This window comes from Crocuta crocuta, unplaced genomic scaffold (genome assembly GCF_008692635.1).
Source record: "Crocuta crocuta isolate KB4526 unplaced genomic scaffold, BGI_CrCroc_1.0 scaffold118, whole genome shotgun sequence".
NCBI lineage: Eukaryota > Metazoa > Chordata > Mammalia > Carnivora > Hyaenidae > Crocuta > Crocuta crocuta.
The window spans coordinates 14,761,263-14,776,038 of record NW_027551558.1 but is presented as its reverse complement, the minus strand read 5'-3'; the positions used below and the strand labels follow the sequence as shown (position 1 = coordinate 14,776,038).

The window sequence follows — 14,776 nt, the reverse complement described above, 5'->3', positions numbered from 1 at the left end:
CTGTTTCCTCGGGAAACTGTTTCCTGTGGGGAAAATTTAATGCATTGCCTTTGTAGGCTGGAGCCAGTACAATCATATTCTGATGGTTTATCAAATTGATTTGGCTATAGCTCAGATTCATTTGATAGTTCAGATTCAAACACTGAATTATTTGTATAAGAATGATTCTCTTCCATTACCAGTGTACCCACAGTCCTATAGATAGTAAATTGCCTTTTTATTCCGCCTGGGATCATGACAGAGAGGTCTTCTAGCCATCTGTCAGTGTAGTATACACCAGAAATGTGCTCTCACTTATGGAAATGATTGACCTGTAATAACATCTTTGCTGGGAAAAATAGAAATTGTTCAAATCAAATTTGTGGCACTGGCTATAACACACTTTATTAAATGGGGCACAGAGTGCAATTTAACTCCTGCATCTCCTGACTCTGCACCTTATTTCTGACAGCTGTCTCCTTTTTTGCTTTGTGTCTCAAAATCAGGGATCCTAACAATGTTCAAACAATTTAGGATTACTAAATCTCTTCAGTGCCAGCCATCATCCCATTATGTCTCCTGTTAGTACTTTTTAGGATTTAAATTCTCCAGAAGAGTCACTGCCAAATATAGCATGTGCTGAAGTGTTAACCAAAGTGGCATCTTAAAAAAAGAAAGACTGCAGTCATTAGACCAGCCTGAAAGACAAGGATTAAAAACACCAGCCCGTGACTAGTCATCTCTTCCTTGTCCAGCCCACCAGCCCCCGGAACAACGTCAGTAATAAACCTCAGCTGTTCAACTGAGCATATTGGGCCACACATGTCCTACATTTTGTAGAAGTTGATTGAGCACCTACTGTGTAAGGGATAGAGAGATTTAAAAATAAACAGTGCCTGCCCTTAAGTATCTCATTCTGATTAAGGGACAAATGTTACTATCCAGAACAATATGCTCTACAGAAGTTTTCCTCAAGAGGCTATACTAACAGAGCAGAATAAATCTTTGTCATGTGATATAGTGACTTTAACAGATGAAGTGACAGTGTGTGGGGAAGAGTGCTTATACCTGAATTTCTGCAATGGCCGCTTAATTTCTACTTTCAGTCTTTTCTCCTTCCAGTTCACCTAACAAGTATTTATAAGCACCTGCTATGTGCCAGGTTCAAGGTTCCCAAGACTAATCCTACAAAAATACAGCTTTCACTAAGCCATTATTCTCATAAATTCTGGACTCTTCTATCTTGCTTTCAGGGCTCAGAAATCTAATCCCATACCTTTACTCGTCACAATACGGTTACCCAGAAAAACCATTCTGAAAACTACTCACTTGCCATGCTTTGTGTTCTAAGCCCAACTTTGGCCAATAGTCATACTAATCCACTTCCATGAAGATGTGAGTAACTGATAATGTCTTATTTTCTTACCACACCCCTACACCTGGTATATTTGCATCCTAAGCATGGAAGATGCTTTTACAAAGAATTTGAGGTCCAACATTAGATTTCCAATCCAGGTAGAAAGATAGAGGAAAAGATAGAGTTTTAGGGGAACACAGCAAAAGTGGAAATATTCATAGTTAAGTCTCAAACCACACTTAACACTCTCCACTTATCTTTGATCCTGCTGGTAGACATTACTATGGATTCTTCTTAATCCATGCAGATACCAGAGAAATATTTTTCTGTCAGTCCAAAATTTGGAAGTTGTGACAGGCCCCGTGTTTACTCACTGCAGCAAATACCCAGCAAGCTTTAAATAAACACTTCTATAAAGACTTTTATTTCCCTATCACCCAGAAACCACTTTGCTGAAGCCTAGCCTTACTGAACTGTAAGTGACTCTCCATCTATCTCTTATCACCACTCCCTCCTTTCAACATCCACCAGCATAAGATCTGGATCCCAGGTTTCTGACAAGATGTTTTAGCCTCATAGCAGCAAAGTCACCTAGTGCCAGTGACAACAGCTCACATATTTTGTAGCTGTGATAAGGAGGAAGCCATAATACAAGCTAGCTCCAAACACTGAGCAGGCAGAAAGGCACCAGAGCAGGCTTCCCAATCTAACATGTAGATATTGGACTGCATTCAAGTCAATCCACCCAACACATTTTTCTGATGCTTCTCTCATACATGTCTATCTCCTTGTAATCTTTGCACAAGGTTGCTCCCTTCCTTGGCGCCTTTGATACTTTCAGTCACATAAAACTGCCTGCTGCAGAAGCAACATTTTGCTGAGCAACCTTGAAATCCAGATTGCTTCTTCCAGTCTACCTTGCAGCCTTCTCCCTATATTATTTTTAGTATTTATTTTGGGAAGAGCACAAGCAGTGGAGGGGCAGAGAGAGGGGGACAGAGGATCTGAAGCAGGATCTGCACTGACAAGCTGACATCAACTAGCCCAATGTGGGGCACCAAGTCAGGACCCACAAGATCATGACCTGAGCCAAAGTCAGATACTTAACTGACTGAGCCATCCAGGTGTTCAGTAGACAACTATCTACTGAATAGATTTTGAGAGCCCACCACTGTGTTAGATACAGTACATAACACAAAAGTAGCTTAATAATCTTGGCTCTCAGAGCATCTGAAATCTGAGCAGACAAAACAAACATGAATGAAAAGTCAAGCAATATGAAATGATAGAAGGGGTAACACAAGGTGGGAGATTCTTTGAAATTGCCAGAGGTCATGGGACATTTCAGTTGGCTGAGGTGACCTAGCTCTTCCTTTTCCATATTCTTATTCAGCATCACTCCCCAGCAGATCTTCAAACAAAGCAATAATTTTCTGGGTGCTTACTACATGAAAGTCACTGGTCAGAATGCAAAGATCCCTCTGCCACTGAGGAGAGAGAAATGCAAATACAAAGTGCTAGTATATAGGGGTGCCTGAATGGCTCAGTTGGTTAAGTTTCTGACTTCAGCTCAGGTCATGATCTATGGTATGTGGTTCGAGCCCTGCATGGGACTCTGTGCTGATGGTTCAGAGCCTGGAGCTTGTTCATATTCTGGTCTCCCTCTCTCTGCCCCTCCCCCACTTGCACTCTTTTTCTCTAAAAAATAAACATTTTAAAAGTTTTAAAAAAGAGCTAGTAGGAGCACCTGGGTGTCTCAGTCAGTTAAGCATCTGACTTCAGCTCAAGTCATGATCTCATGGTTCCTGAGTTTGATCCCTGTGTCGGGCTGTATGCTGACAGCTTGGAGCCTGGAGCCTGCATCAGATTCTCTCTCTCTCTCTCTCTCTCTCTCTCTCTCTGACTCTCCCCTGCTCACACTCTGTCTCTCTCAAAAATAAACAAACAATAAAAAGAAAATTAAAAAATAAATCAATAAAGAGCTAGTATATAAAATAAAGCTAGTAAGTGGTGAGAAAGGCATTAGATCTACAGGATTTAATGCTTTTGCACTCTTAAGGGCCTTCAAGGAAAAATATCTCTGCAACTGTTAAAAATGATGGAGATGGCAGAATCACAGGGACTTCCATGGGTGTCTATTTGGGATCTCTATTATGACATAACAACTATTCTAAAACCCACTGGCTCAAAACAACCATCCCATCTTACTCATAATCTAGTGTTTTGGAAATGTGGGCAGCTTATCTCTGATCCATGTGATGTCAGCTCAGGTAAGGCTGGGGGATCTATTTTCAAGTGGTCCCCTTCACTCACATGCCTTGTGCACCTGTCTTCCTTCCTATTGTGCGCTCTCTCTCTCTCTCTCTACACAGACACACACACACACACACACACACACACAGTGTGCATGCATGCACACACATGCACTGATAGCATTTCATCTCATCCTCTGGGTCCTCTACACATAGCTTAGAGTTTTCCCAGCATGGCAGTCTCAGGGTATTCAGAGTTCTTTCATGGCAGTTTAGGGCTCTGTAAGAGCAATATAAAAGCTGTCAGCACTCTTAAAGAAAAGGTCCAGAATTAGTAAAGCAATACTTTCATCATACACTATTACAATCCAAAGACATCACAGTTCAGCCTGAATTCAAGGGAAGAGCAAGTAGACTCTGTATGGAAAGAATATAAAGGGTTTGTAGCCATCATTAATCTATCCTAATGTGTAATATAAGAGGATAGCATTGCATGGAATATAATTTGGGTTTTTTCTTTTCAGAAATGTGATTTTTAAAAATATTCTGAACTCGAGGGAGGAGCCTAAGAAAAAATAGACTTCAGTTTTATATTGCTTGCTTTTCAAATTATGAAAAATATTCATGGCAGGTAATAATTGCCCTGGTTTAAATTGTTCCTGAAGTACTTTTTTTTATGTTTTAAACTCATTCCTTAGATGGAGCCTTGAATTGTTTTAGACAAAACGAACAGTTTTTGCTCTCTTCCACATTTGAGGGGGGAGAAAAAGCCAGATGAAACAAGAACATGTTCTCACTCACCAGAGTGAGTGTCAAATGCAGAACTGGTCAGTGGAGTAACTGTGTGAAAATGGCAACTAGAGAGATTTTTTTTTTTTAGGGCAGAGAAGAATATTGAGAATCTCTGGAACAATAGGAAGTGTTCATGTCCAGGACAGCTGGATCATTGAACAGTGGAGTGTGAAGAATTAGCACAGGGATGAAGGTTTATGGGTCAGGCTTTTATCTCCAAGGAGCCCAATTCTGAAGAATCATAATACTTAGGAGATCATGTAGAGAAGACTCCTTGGAATACCAGAACTTTTGCCCTATGGTGATAGCCTTGAATGTTGTGATCAATAGTTAAATCCCAGACATATGTATAAAGTACAACCAAGATATTCTGCTGAGGGTTTGCATATGGGATGTAAGAAACAGAGGTATCAAGCATGACTTACAAGTTTTTACACTAATGACTGTAAAGGCCATAAGTGCAACAGGTTTGGGCGGACAATCAGCAGCTCAGTTTTAATATCCAAAGTTTGGCCTTCCCATCAGACATCCAAGGAGAGATTTTAAGGAGGCAACTGAATATAAGACTCTGCAGTTCAAGAGAGAAGAGTAATCTAGAGATAAGTATAGGGGAGACATCAACATATAAATGGTGTTTAAGCTGTAAGACTAAATGAATAGACCTATATATTAAGTGAAAATAGAGAAAAGAAATCTAGGCTCTGAGCCCATGGGTACTCCCACAGTTGGAGGTCAGGGAACAATTAGTAAAAAAAGAAACATCCAAAACTTTAGGAGACAAGTATTACTAGATATAAAGCAAGTCACCAGAAAGATCTAAAAAGCCTCAATTTCCATGTACCTAAAATATTTTCATAAATATATAAACTAAAAGCTGACAAAACTCAAAGCAGTAGTATAAAATCCAAAATCATAGTTGGAGGTTTTAATGTATTTCTCTTAGTAATGCTAAAACAACTAAGCAAGAAATTAGGAGGCATACAGAAGTATTTGAATAACAGATACCAAGTTTATCCATTTTGTCAATACTAACAAGGAGAGGACTAAGTGAAATACATAGGTATTACATATCTGTAACCATTAGCTCTTAATTTGCCTAAATATCAAGCAAAGGATAAACAGTCCGAAGATTAGCATTGTTAGGGAACCACTACTAAAGCTAGGACTTGAGGAGTGAGTAGAAGCTGGATTCTCAGATCTAATGACAGATGGAATCATACATGAACCATAAATCATACATGAACATAAACCTGAGGTAGAGTATAAATGAGAAATGCTTTAACTTTTACCCTTCCTCTTACCGTCCAATTTCTCCACTAGTTTGATTTGCTAAACCCAACTGCAAGCTGATTGACAACATCTTATCTGTGAAATGGAATCTGTAGAGTAGAGCATCAACAAGGGCACAGAACAGATGGGAGAGAAACCAGACAAATGACCAATACATCACACCCAGTGCTTTGTACTTCAAAGTACAATGGGCAATCACTGAAGAGTTTTAAGCAGGAAGGCATAGTCTGGGTGTTTTTTTTTTTTCTTTTTACACCAATCTGCAGAGTAAGAATTGCATTGGAGAGAGAGAAATGGTTGTGATGGTTAATTTTATTTGTCAACTTGACTGGGATGTGGGATGCCCAGATAGGGCATCTATTACTCTGTAGAACCCTGATGAATGCCATGGTCACAAGCACAACAGTTATGAGACTATTATCTTTGTCTAGGCAGAGACTATTGTAACCTAGACTCAAGTGGTACCAGAGGAATAGATGGATTTCACACAGATATAAAAGTCAGGCCTAAGATGACAAAACCTAATGCCCAAGTGAGACAGAGGTGGGAGTAAAGGACAACTTCCAATTTCCATCTTGAGGAAGGAAAATGGGGGAGTCATTTGCTGAGAAGAGAAAAACAAAAGGAGGAATATATTTAAATGCAAAGTGGTAAGTTCAGTTTTAATACTCGAAAGTCATCAACACTGTGGGGTCTGATGGACAACTGACTATCTGGGCCTGGGTTCAGAAGTAGGATCTGAGCTGGAATATACATTCAGAACCCATCAGCATATCCCAAGTATCTGAAACCAAGGAAGGAGGTAGTATCTGAAAAGATTATATACAGTCAGAAAGGTGCCTAAGTTTAGAGAAACTCCAATAGTTGAAGATAGAAGAGAAAGAATAACAAAATCCAAAGTCAAAGATGTTCAGAAAAAAATTAAAGAGAATGTGATGCCAAGAAAAAGTCTCAGATAGGAGGAATGTTTTACCCGTGAAATGTAAGTGAGAAATCAAGAAGCTTAGAATGAAACTGTGACCTTGGTGAGTATTATTTCTCTAGGGTTTGGGTAGAAATCATGTTGCATTATAAGGAAAATGTGACATCAGTTACTGACAACTATTTCAAGTTTGATTGGAAAAGGGAGAGGACAAATATGGCAGAAATTAGGAGTGGGTTTCATTGGACAACCAGGAGCATAAAGAATTTTTTAGAAAGGAAATGAAGGACATAATGAAAACAAGGTTTTGTGGATATCATTTTCACTAGACTTTGAGAACCTATGGGTAGCAAATATGTTTTCAAACTCCCAAGTTTCATTGTTCTGAGTGTCCACTTCTTTGACTTACAGGAAATGCAAACATTAGAAGTTTCTCCTTCCCCACGTATATCCAAGGCCCTGAGGGTGCTGAGATGAATCCATCCTGGTCATCACTTGCTACCACCCCCATCAGAATCACTCCTTCATGGCCAACCTACTGGCCCCAACATGTCTAATCTAGTACCATTTAGAGCCCAGTGCTCCCACCAGCTGGTCTGGGTGGTTCTGTGAGTTGCAGCTGCCAACCATGCTGCCAGAAAGGCACCCCATGTCACTGGTATGGCTGCCAGAAGCCCTTCAGGGACACAGACCTGATTAAAATGTTCATTTCTGGGGGCTTCCACGTAGGCACCTGCTAATTTACCCAGGCAGAGACTCCTACAAGACGACAACAGCTGTATGAGACCAAGACTGAGACTGAGACCTAGACACAGAGAGAGATGGAGATAGACAGACATAGAGAGGTGTTTACTAAAAATATCTGCCATTTATTAAGTGCTGTTTATTGGCCTGAAAGTTTCCTGTGTACTTTAACTCATTTAATTGGCCCAACAACCCTTTGAGGTAGCTGTAATTATTACCATTCCTATTTTATGGCTGACGAAACAGACATGGAAAAGTGACATTACTTGATTAAGGTCACAAATCTAATAGGTAGAAGGGCAGGGTACATACACAGGCTAGTCTGGCTGTACTCCTAACTACCACTCTCTATTGCCATTTCAACTTTGTGCTGAGAGTGCTTCTACTGCCCCACCAGACTCCTCTTACCCTTACAGTGTTTCTTCCCATCATTTTCTGAAACTTGGCCACAGATTCCATCCTCGCTCATCACAAATATTTTTTATAGCTAGCTTTATGGTGGGGAGGAAATGACTTCCATCTCTTTGACCGATGTAGATTAGTGGAAATCTATTCCAGACAGACTATAGAAGAGGACATGGCTATAGGGGCACGATGTGCATATATCCAGGAATCAGAGAAGCTGGTTATATAAGTCCTCCTACTGCAACCTCAAAGGCCAGGGCTCTAGGAGACCAAATGACCTAGGAGGTGTATATTGATATGACTGAGATGTGTTGGATCAACTGGCATCACCCTCCACCCCCATGTAATAACACTACTATGTCTACAATTTTGTGCTAACTAAGCAGAAAATTTTAGGTCCATAATAATCAGGTTATATTTACATTTTCTTCTTATAGAGACATTTCAAGAACCAGGATCCATTCCCTGCCTAGCTATGGCTTAAAAAATCTTAAGAAGCTTCGGGCCAGGTCAACATACAACTTGAAGAAGCTTCCCAGTCTGGATAAGTTTGCCGCACTCATGGAGGCCAGCCTCACCTACCCTAGCCACTGCTGCGCCTTTGCAAACTGGAGACGGCAAATGTGAGTCTTCCCATGTCCATCCCTTGAGCCCCTCTTGGGCATTTCTTCAATGCAGAGCTTGGTCCAACTTTCACCTATCTGCAGCATGAAGCGAATCCATTTGCAGAGAGACCTCCCTGAGGAAAGCCCTTAGATCAAAGCTTCAGTATTGTGAAGGGTTTCTAATTTTCTTGGAAATGAGCTCACAAAAGAGGGCTATCCACATGGTAGATCATCTTCCCAGTATTAAATGAAGTAACATGAAAAACACCAAGCATAGTGCCTGACTCATAGCTGATGTTTAATGAATATTTGTCCCCTTTTTCCTTGGTACCAATATGGATTTATCCTTCAAGTCTCCGACTCTGGCCCCTATAAATGTCCCAGGGACCAGCAAAGTCAACTCTGGATGAGAGAAGCATAAATGCCATTCCAGAGACTGATGCACCCATCTACAACATATCCCAACCACTCAAAGCTCTGTAATCCATCTTTGGATCTTAGCACATTACAGGGAGGACAAAGTTTGGGACATCTGTTCACTTTGGCTTTCAAGGCTGGTCAGATTTCAGCAAGCCCAGAAAAGCGGGTGATCCAAACAGAGACAAAAACCAGCAGATAACTGGTTAAAAAGACGAAGTAATCATAGGAAGGATCCGGAAAGAATAGAGAGGAAATATTTCAGAGATTGTACATAAATGTTCCAGGCATTTCAAATATCCACTGCAGATAGAATGTACAGGGTATCAGGAGTTCTCAAAGTCCTCATTTTCCCCTGATCTCACTGACACAATCCACATAATACATATGTGGATGTCACACTCAAGGCATCAGATGATGCCTCGCCACACTCCTGTATAGTACCCCAACACTAATACAGCTTCCTTGTGTTGTCATTTCACTATACAGGATAGTCTCCTCTATTGTTCAACCTTTAACATACACTCACCTGCCCATGTAGACATAGCCCCTGCTCAAAAAGCAAGATAAAACAAAAACAAAAACAGTATATATCCTAAAATGTTTTCATAGTAACTAGGAGTCCACACATACCCATTTGAAGGATTTGCAAAAAAAAAAAAAAAAAAGGGGGGGGGGCTACTTTCAGAAATAGCATGCATCACTGAAAAACTATCCAGAATTGGACACTCCTCACACATTAGCTCCAGGGCCAGGGAATTTCTTCCTAAAGACTAGAATCAAGAGGTGTAAGGGCTTGGGCTGAAGCACACAAGGTTTGAGCTTTTATATTCTACTAAGAGTTATTTCCAGCTGGGACAAGAAAGATACCAATTTACTAGCAAAACCCTAGAACTGAATACCTTTCAGCAGAAATGTCCAAAGATGTTAAGATTACTGTAAGAGCTTCATGTGATATGCTGCCTGGCCCAGTGCTCACATGTCACAGGAGTATGTTACTTAAGTGTGTTGCTCATACTCCTTTGGTCTTGCCACCCTCTGGTAGCATAGATGCAGCCTCAGGTTCTTCCCAAACAGAAATCTTCAGGTCTGTCTTACGTTGTCCCATGACCTTCCCTGGTTGCCCCCAGATCACCTGGCTCTCACCCTTTCTAGGACCCTATTGTAATTGACCATCAGTGCCTATCTGGTATAGCAAAAGAGAGGCTCTCCCCTCTTCTAAGAAGAGATGTCAAAACAGTAACAAATATTGCTGTGGGCTTTTACTCCTTATATTTAACAAACTCACACCCACAAACACAAAATAAACTGGTTATATATTCATGAGATAATTGCAGGATTTTTTTTTTAATGGGGTCATTTCATCCTATACCATAGTAGGTGCAGTTTAGTAATGAGATTCTAACTTAAAGTTGTACAGTGCAATTGTTCTTACAATCTGCATTTGGAAACAACACTCAAGATGTAAGATTAGGCCCTTGTGAGTGTGAGGTTTTGGCCCAGGGCCATCCTGGACTCTCAAAGACCTGGTTAACCACACCCCTCATCTATCCTTGAACCATTTATCTCTGTCTTAGTTTGACACTCAGCTTGTGAAGATATTTTGCTCATTATGTGATTTCAGTTTTATTTAGGCCTTCTCTTCACAACTGGATTTTAAATTGATACACTGTGGCATATACATCTACGTACCCACACAGGGCCTATGCCCCAGCGTGAACTAAATAACCACCATCATCTCTCTTGGTATTGCTCGTATTTGCTAAGTTCTCACTGCCAGGCCCGGTTATACTTTGCACCTTTATGTCAAAATTCTTACAAAGGCAACAGTATGTTTATTCCCTTCTCACAGAGGCACAAACTGAGGCTCAGAGACAGTAAATAATTTGACCAATACCACCCAACTCAGATCCAAACCTTCTGTTTTGTTTCCAAACTCAGGCTCTAGGCCTCTCCACTACACACTTCCCAACCATCTGTGCATTGATTTATCAAGAACACCATTTTTTTAAATGACCCTAAACTGAACTCCCAACTCTTTGGGATGTTTGTTATTTGCTAAGGTACTGCAGAGGCAACACTATATTCCCTCATTTCTAGTTTTGTTTCTATTCTTTTCTAACAGACATATATTGTTTACATTTTCCACATTCATGTGGCTGGATCATTTCTGTTTCAGAAAAGGGAAACATCAATATTTAAAATATGTTAGTAACATTATCAACAGTAAGAATCTTCACAGAAGCCAACCCAAGCTCCAGAAAGTAAAGGCTGACTCTAGATGGTTAAGTCAGATCTGTTTCTAAGAACAGAATTGCCATCTGTAAGCACAGGTTACTTACTTTTCTGTTCTTAAAATCGGGCTGCTACTAATCTAATGACAGGGTTTAGGAGTTACAAGTTAGATGAAGGACTAAGTGATTCTCTTATCTCCCCTAGGCCCATCTCTGAGCTTGCCTCACCTTTCTTGTAAGATCTCTAACTGAACCAAAAGATTTTCTATAATTTTCAATTACATGTTAAGTTCATTGTTTCTCTCCTTTCATGCAACCTGTTAGTGATGGGAGAAGCCCAACTGGTCTCTAAAATCAAAGAGGACACATTCTCTTGGGGGGAGGGAGTCCCTTGAGCCAAGGGACAAAGACTTCCTGGCAATTCAATTCACTTCCCAGAGGGGAGAAAAAAAAGGAAAGGGTTCTCCCTAACAGCTCCTTCTGATAGAGTTTGATAGAGGAAAGTTCAGTCCATGTATGTCGGAACACTTAGCCAGGACCCCTCTAGTATCAAATGCAAACTTTACTTCCTCCACTCCCCCAGATACTCTCTCCTTATAGGAAATTCTTTCAAGAGTTTAACACCACTTCCCTACTCATCTGAGATTATGTTAGGGTTCCAGAGAAATCAAGTCCCTTAACATTGCTGTAAGTTTACTTTTCAGGGATGGAGAGTAGGAGTAAGTGATATGTGTTTATATGAAATTTTTTCCATCCAAAAAGAGACCCAGTGTCAAGTTGCTTTCAAACACAATTGTTACCCCATCTCTACACCCACTGTCCACCCACATGGGTAGAATAGTTATCATCTGCTTTTCATTTAAAATCCCTTCTATATGCACCTCTATCCTGTTGACTAGGCCTCTTGCTCATTTGGGTCTAACAGAAAAACCAAGACAGAAAGGTGAGCCCAAGAAAGGACAGCTTCCCAGGGACTGAGTTATAATCTTGGAATAAATTAGACCCCGCCTTGCAACCTATGTTTGCTCTCCCAGCACTTACTAGTAAGCTATTTACTATGACAGAGCCAGGTTTACCTTGCAGACCAATATATACCCAAGGCCTATTGTGGCTCCTGGGAAATGAGCTAATAGAGATTAGGACCTTCAGTAACATCTCGGCCAAATCAGCAGACCTCCCACTAGCCTCAGTACCAGAGAGCCGGGGAGAGGCACTAGCTGGGAACGGACTACAGACTCTACTCCTCTACTTTATGTAGATTTAAAAAAGCAAGTAAGTTCTCCTTTCAGTTCATAAACAGTACAAATCTTCCAGCAACATGAGTAGAGAGTGGAGGAATAGGGTTATATCCTATTCAGGCATATTAACAGATAGCTGAATAGAAACGGGGAAAGCAAAGGGTGGAGTAGATATTAGGTCTGTAAATTATTTGCACTTAACAGCAAAGCTTAGCTAGTCCCAGGCGCCTTCCTCCCACATTCAGGTTGTGGCCAGATGGTTTCCCCAGTGGGCCATCCAACTCTAGGAATATATACATGAGTTCTTCTGTTCATTTACAGTAAGCACCATTAACCCTTGAGCTTAGCCTCAAGGGCAGACAGACTGAGAAGAGAAAAAAAAAATCTCAGGAAGAAACCCAATCATTTCTACCCTGTGCAAAAACAGTGATGTATTTGCCTTTCTGGATTCAGGTTGTTGATTCTGTTCCTTTTTGTATTTTTCTAGCACTGAGCTTCATCCAATTTGCAACAAATCTATTTTAAGGCATGAAGTTGATGATATGACTCAGGCTAGGGGTCAGAGAATCTCTTTGGCAGAAGACGAGGAATCCAGTTACACCCAAGGATTTGACATGATGTACAGTGAACTGGACTATGACTTATGCAATGAAGTGGTTGATGTGACTTGCTCCCCTAAGCCAGATGCATTCAACCCATGTGAAGATATCATGGGGGATGATATTCTCAGAGTCTTGATATGGTTTATTAGCATCCTGGCCATCACAGGGAACATCATAGTACTGATGATCCTGATTACCAGCCAATACAAACTCACAGTTCCCCGGTTCCTTATGTGCAACCTGGCCTTTGCTGATCTCTGCATTGGAGTCTACCTGCTGCTCATAGCATCAGTTGATATTTACACCAAAAGCCAATACCACAATTATGCCATCGACTGGCAAACTGGAGCAGGCTGTGATGCTGCTGGCTTCTTCACAGTCTTTGCCAGTGAGCTCTCTGTCTATACTCTGACAGCCATAACACTGGAAAGATGGCATACCATCACCCACGCCATGCGGCTAGAATGCAAAGTGCAGCTCCGCCATGCTGCCAGTGTCATGCTGCTAGGCTGGATCTTTGCTTTCACCGTTGCCCTCTTTCCCATCTTTGGCATCAGCAGCTACATGAAGGTGAGCATCTGCCTGCCCATGGATATTGACAGCCCCTTGTCACAGCTATACGTTATGTCCCTCCTCGTGCTCAATGTCCTGGCCTTTGTGGTTATCTGTGGCTGCTATGCTCATATCTACCTCACAGTGAGAAACCCCAATATTGTGTCCTCCTCTAGTGACACCAAGATTGCCAAGCGCATGGCTATGCTCATCTTCACAGACTTCCTCTGCATGGCACCCATCTCCTTCTTTGCCATCTCTGCCTCCCTCAAGGTGCCCCTCATCACTGTGTCCAAGTCCAAGATCCTATTGGTCTTGTTCTACCCTATCAACTCCTGTGCCAACCCCTTCCTCTATGCCATCTTCACTAAGAACTTCCGCAGGGATTTCTTCATTTTGATGAGCAAGTTTGGCTGTTACGAAATTCAGGCCCAGACTTATAGAACAGAAACTTTATCCACTGCCCACAACTCCCATCCAAGAAATGGCCACTGCTCTCCACCTCCCAGAGTTACCAATTACACGCTTATCCCTCTAAGTCATTTAGCCCAGAAATAAAACATAATGTGAAAATGTATCTCAGCAATGAAGGACACCTCAAGTTTCACTTTTGAAGTACATGCCATGGCATAGCTGTCAGAGTACTTCTACATACTTCATCCCATTTAATCTTCCTAGCACACCTGTAAGGTAAATTGCTCAGGAACTATTACTCCATAAAATAGATTAGGAAACTCCCTTAGATGGATTAGGAAGCTGAAGTAGTAACAACATTCATAATTAATACAATGCTATACTACATTTGTGTTATGCTTTATGATGTTCACAGTGCTTTTGTTCAGATCATCCCAATTGATCTCTATCAAACCAGGATTATTCTTGCACTTTTATAGACAAGTAAATCAAGACTCAAAAAATTAAGTCACTTCTTCCAAATGGCTTGGCTTACAAGAAGCAGAGCCACAATTAGGTGTTCCAGTTCCAAGGGAAGCAGCGCAATGTTCATTCATTCATTCAACAAATATTTAGAGTACCTATGCAATGGCTTTGTTATGTGTCAGCTTCAATAAGCTAAACTACATTTCCCAGAATTCCCTATGTGCTTCTCATGATGGGCCACAGGGAAGATTCTTGGGAAAAGAGATTAATGGAAACTCTAGCCATTTTGTCACCCCTACACTTTGTTGCTGATCTGCTGATTCAGCTCACTGCTATGGAGCAGCCACTAGGACTGCAAATGATCTATCTTCTCCTGGACCCTCCAGGCTCTCTGACTCCTGGGCCAGGTACATGTGCTTCATTCCATGATGAAGAACCTTGGCTGCTGCAGAATTCTTTTATGACCAAGACAAGAAGCAACAAGATGGAAATGCGGATCAGTTTGATC

The 14,776-nt window shown here is 41.1% G+C and overlaps 1 protein-coding gene across 2 annotated transcripts in view; it reads left to right on the top strand.

Moving 5' to 3' along the window:
- FSHR (follicle stimulating hormone receptor) overlaps window positions 1-13,971 on the top strand; it is a 164,107-nt gene extending 150,136 nt beyond the window's left edge. For both annotated transcript variants that reach the window (XM_077749245.1, XM_077749244.1), the window contains 2 exons: window positions 8,179-8,364; window positions 12,723-13,971. In XM_077749245.1, the coding sequence (XP_077605371.1) occupies window positions 8,179-8,364; window positions 12,723-13,947 (1,411 nt within the window). In that variant the 3' untranslated portion in view covers window positions 13,948-13,971. The remainder of the gene's footprint in view (window positions 1-8,178; window positions 8,365-12,722) is intronic.
- Window positions 13,972-14,776: the final 805 nt, after the last annotated feature.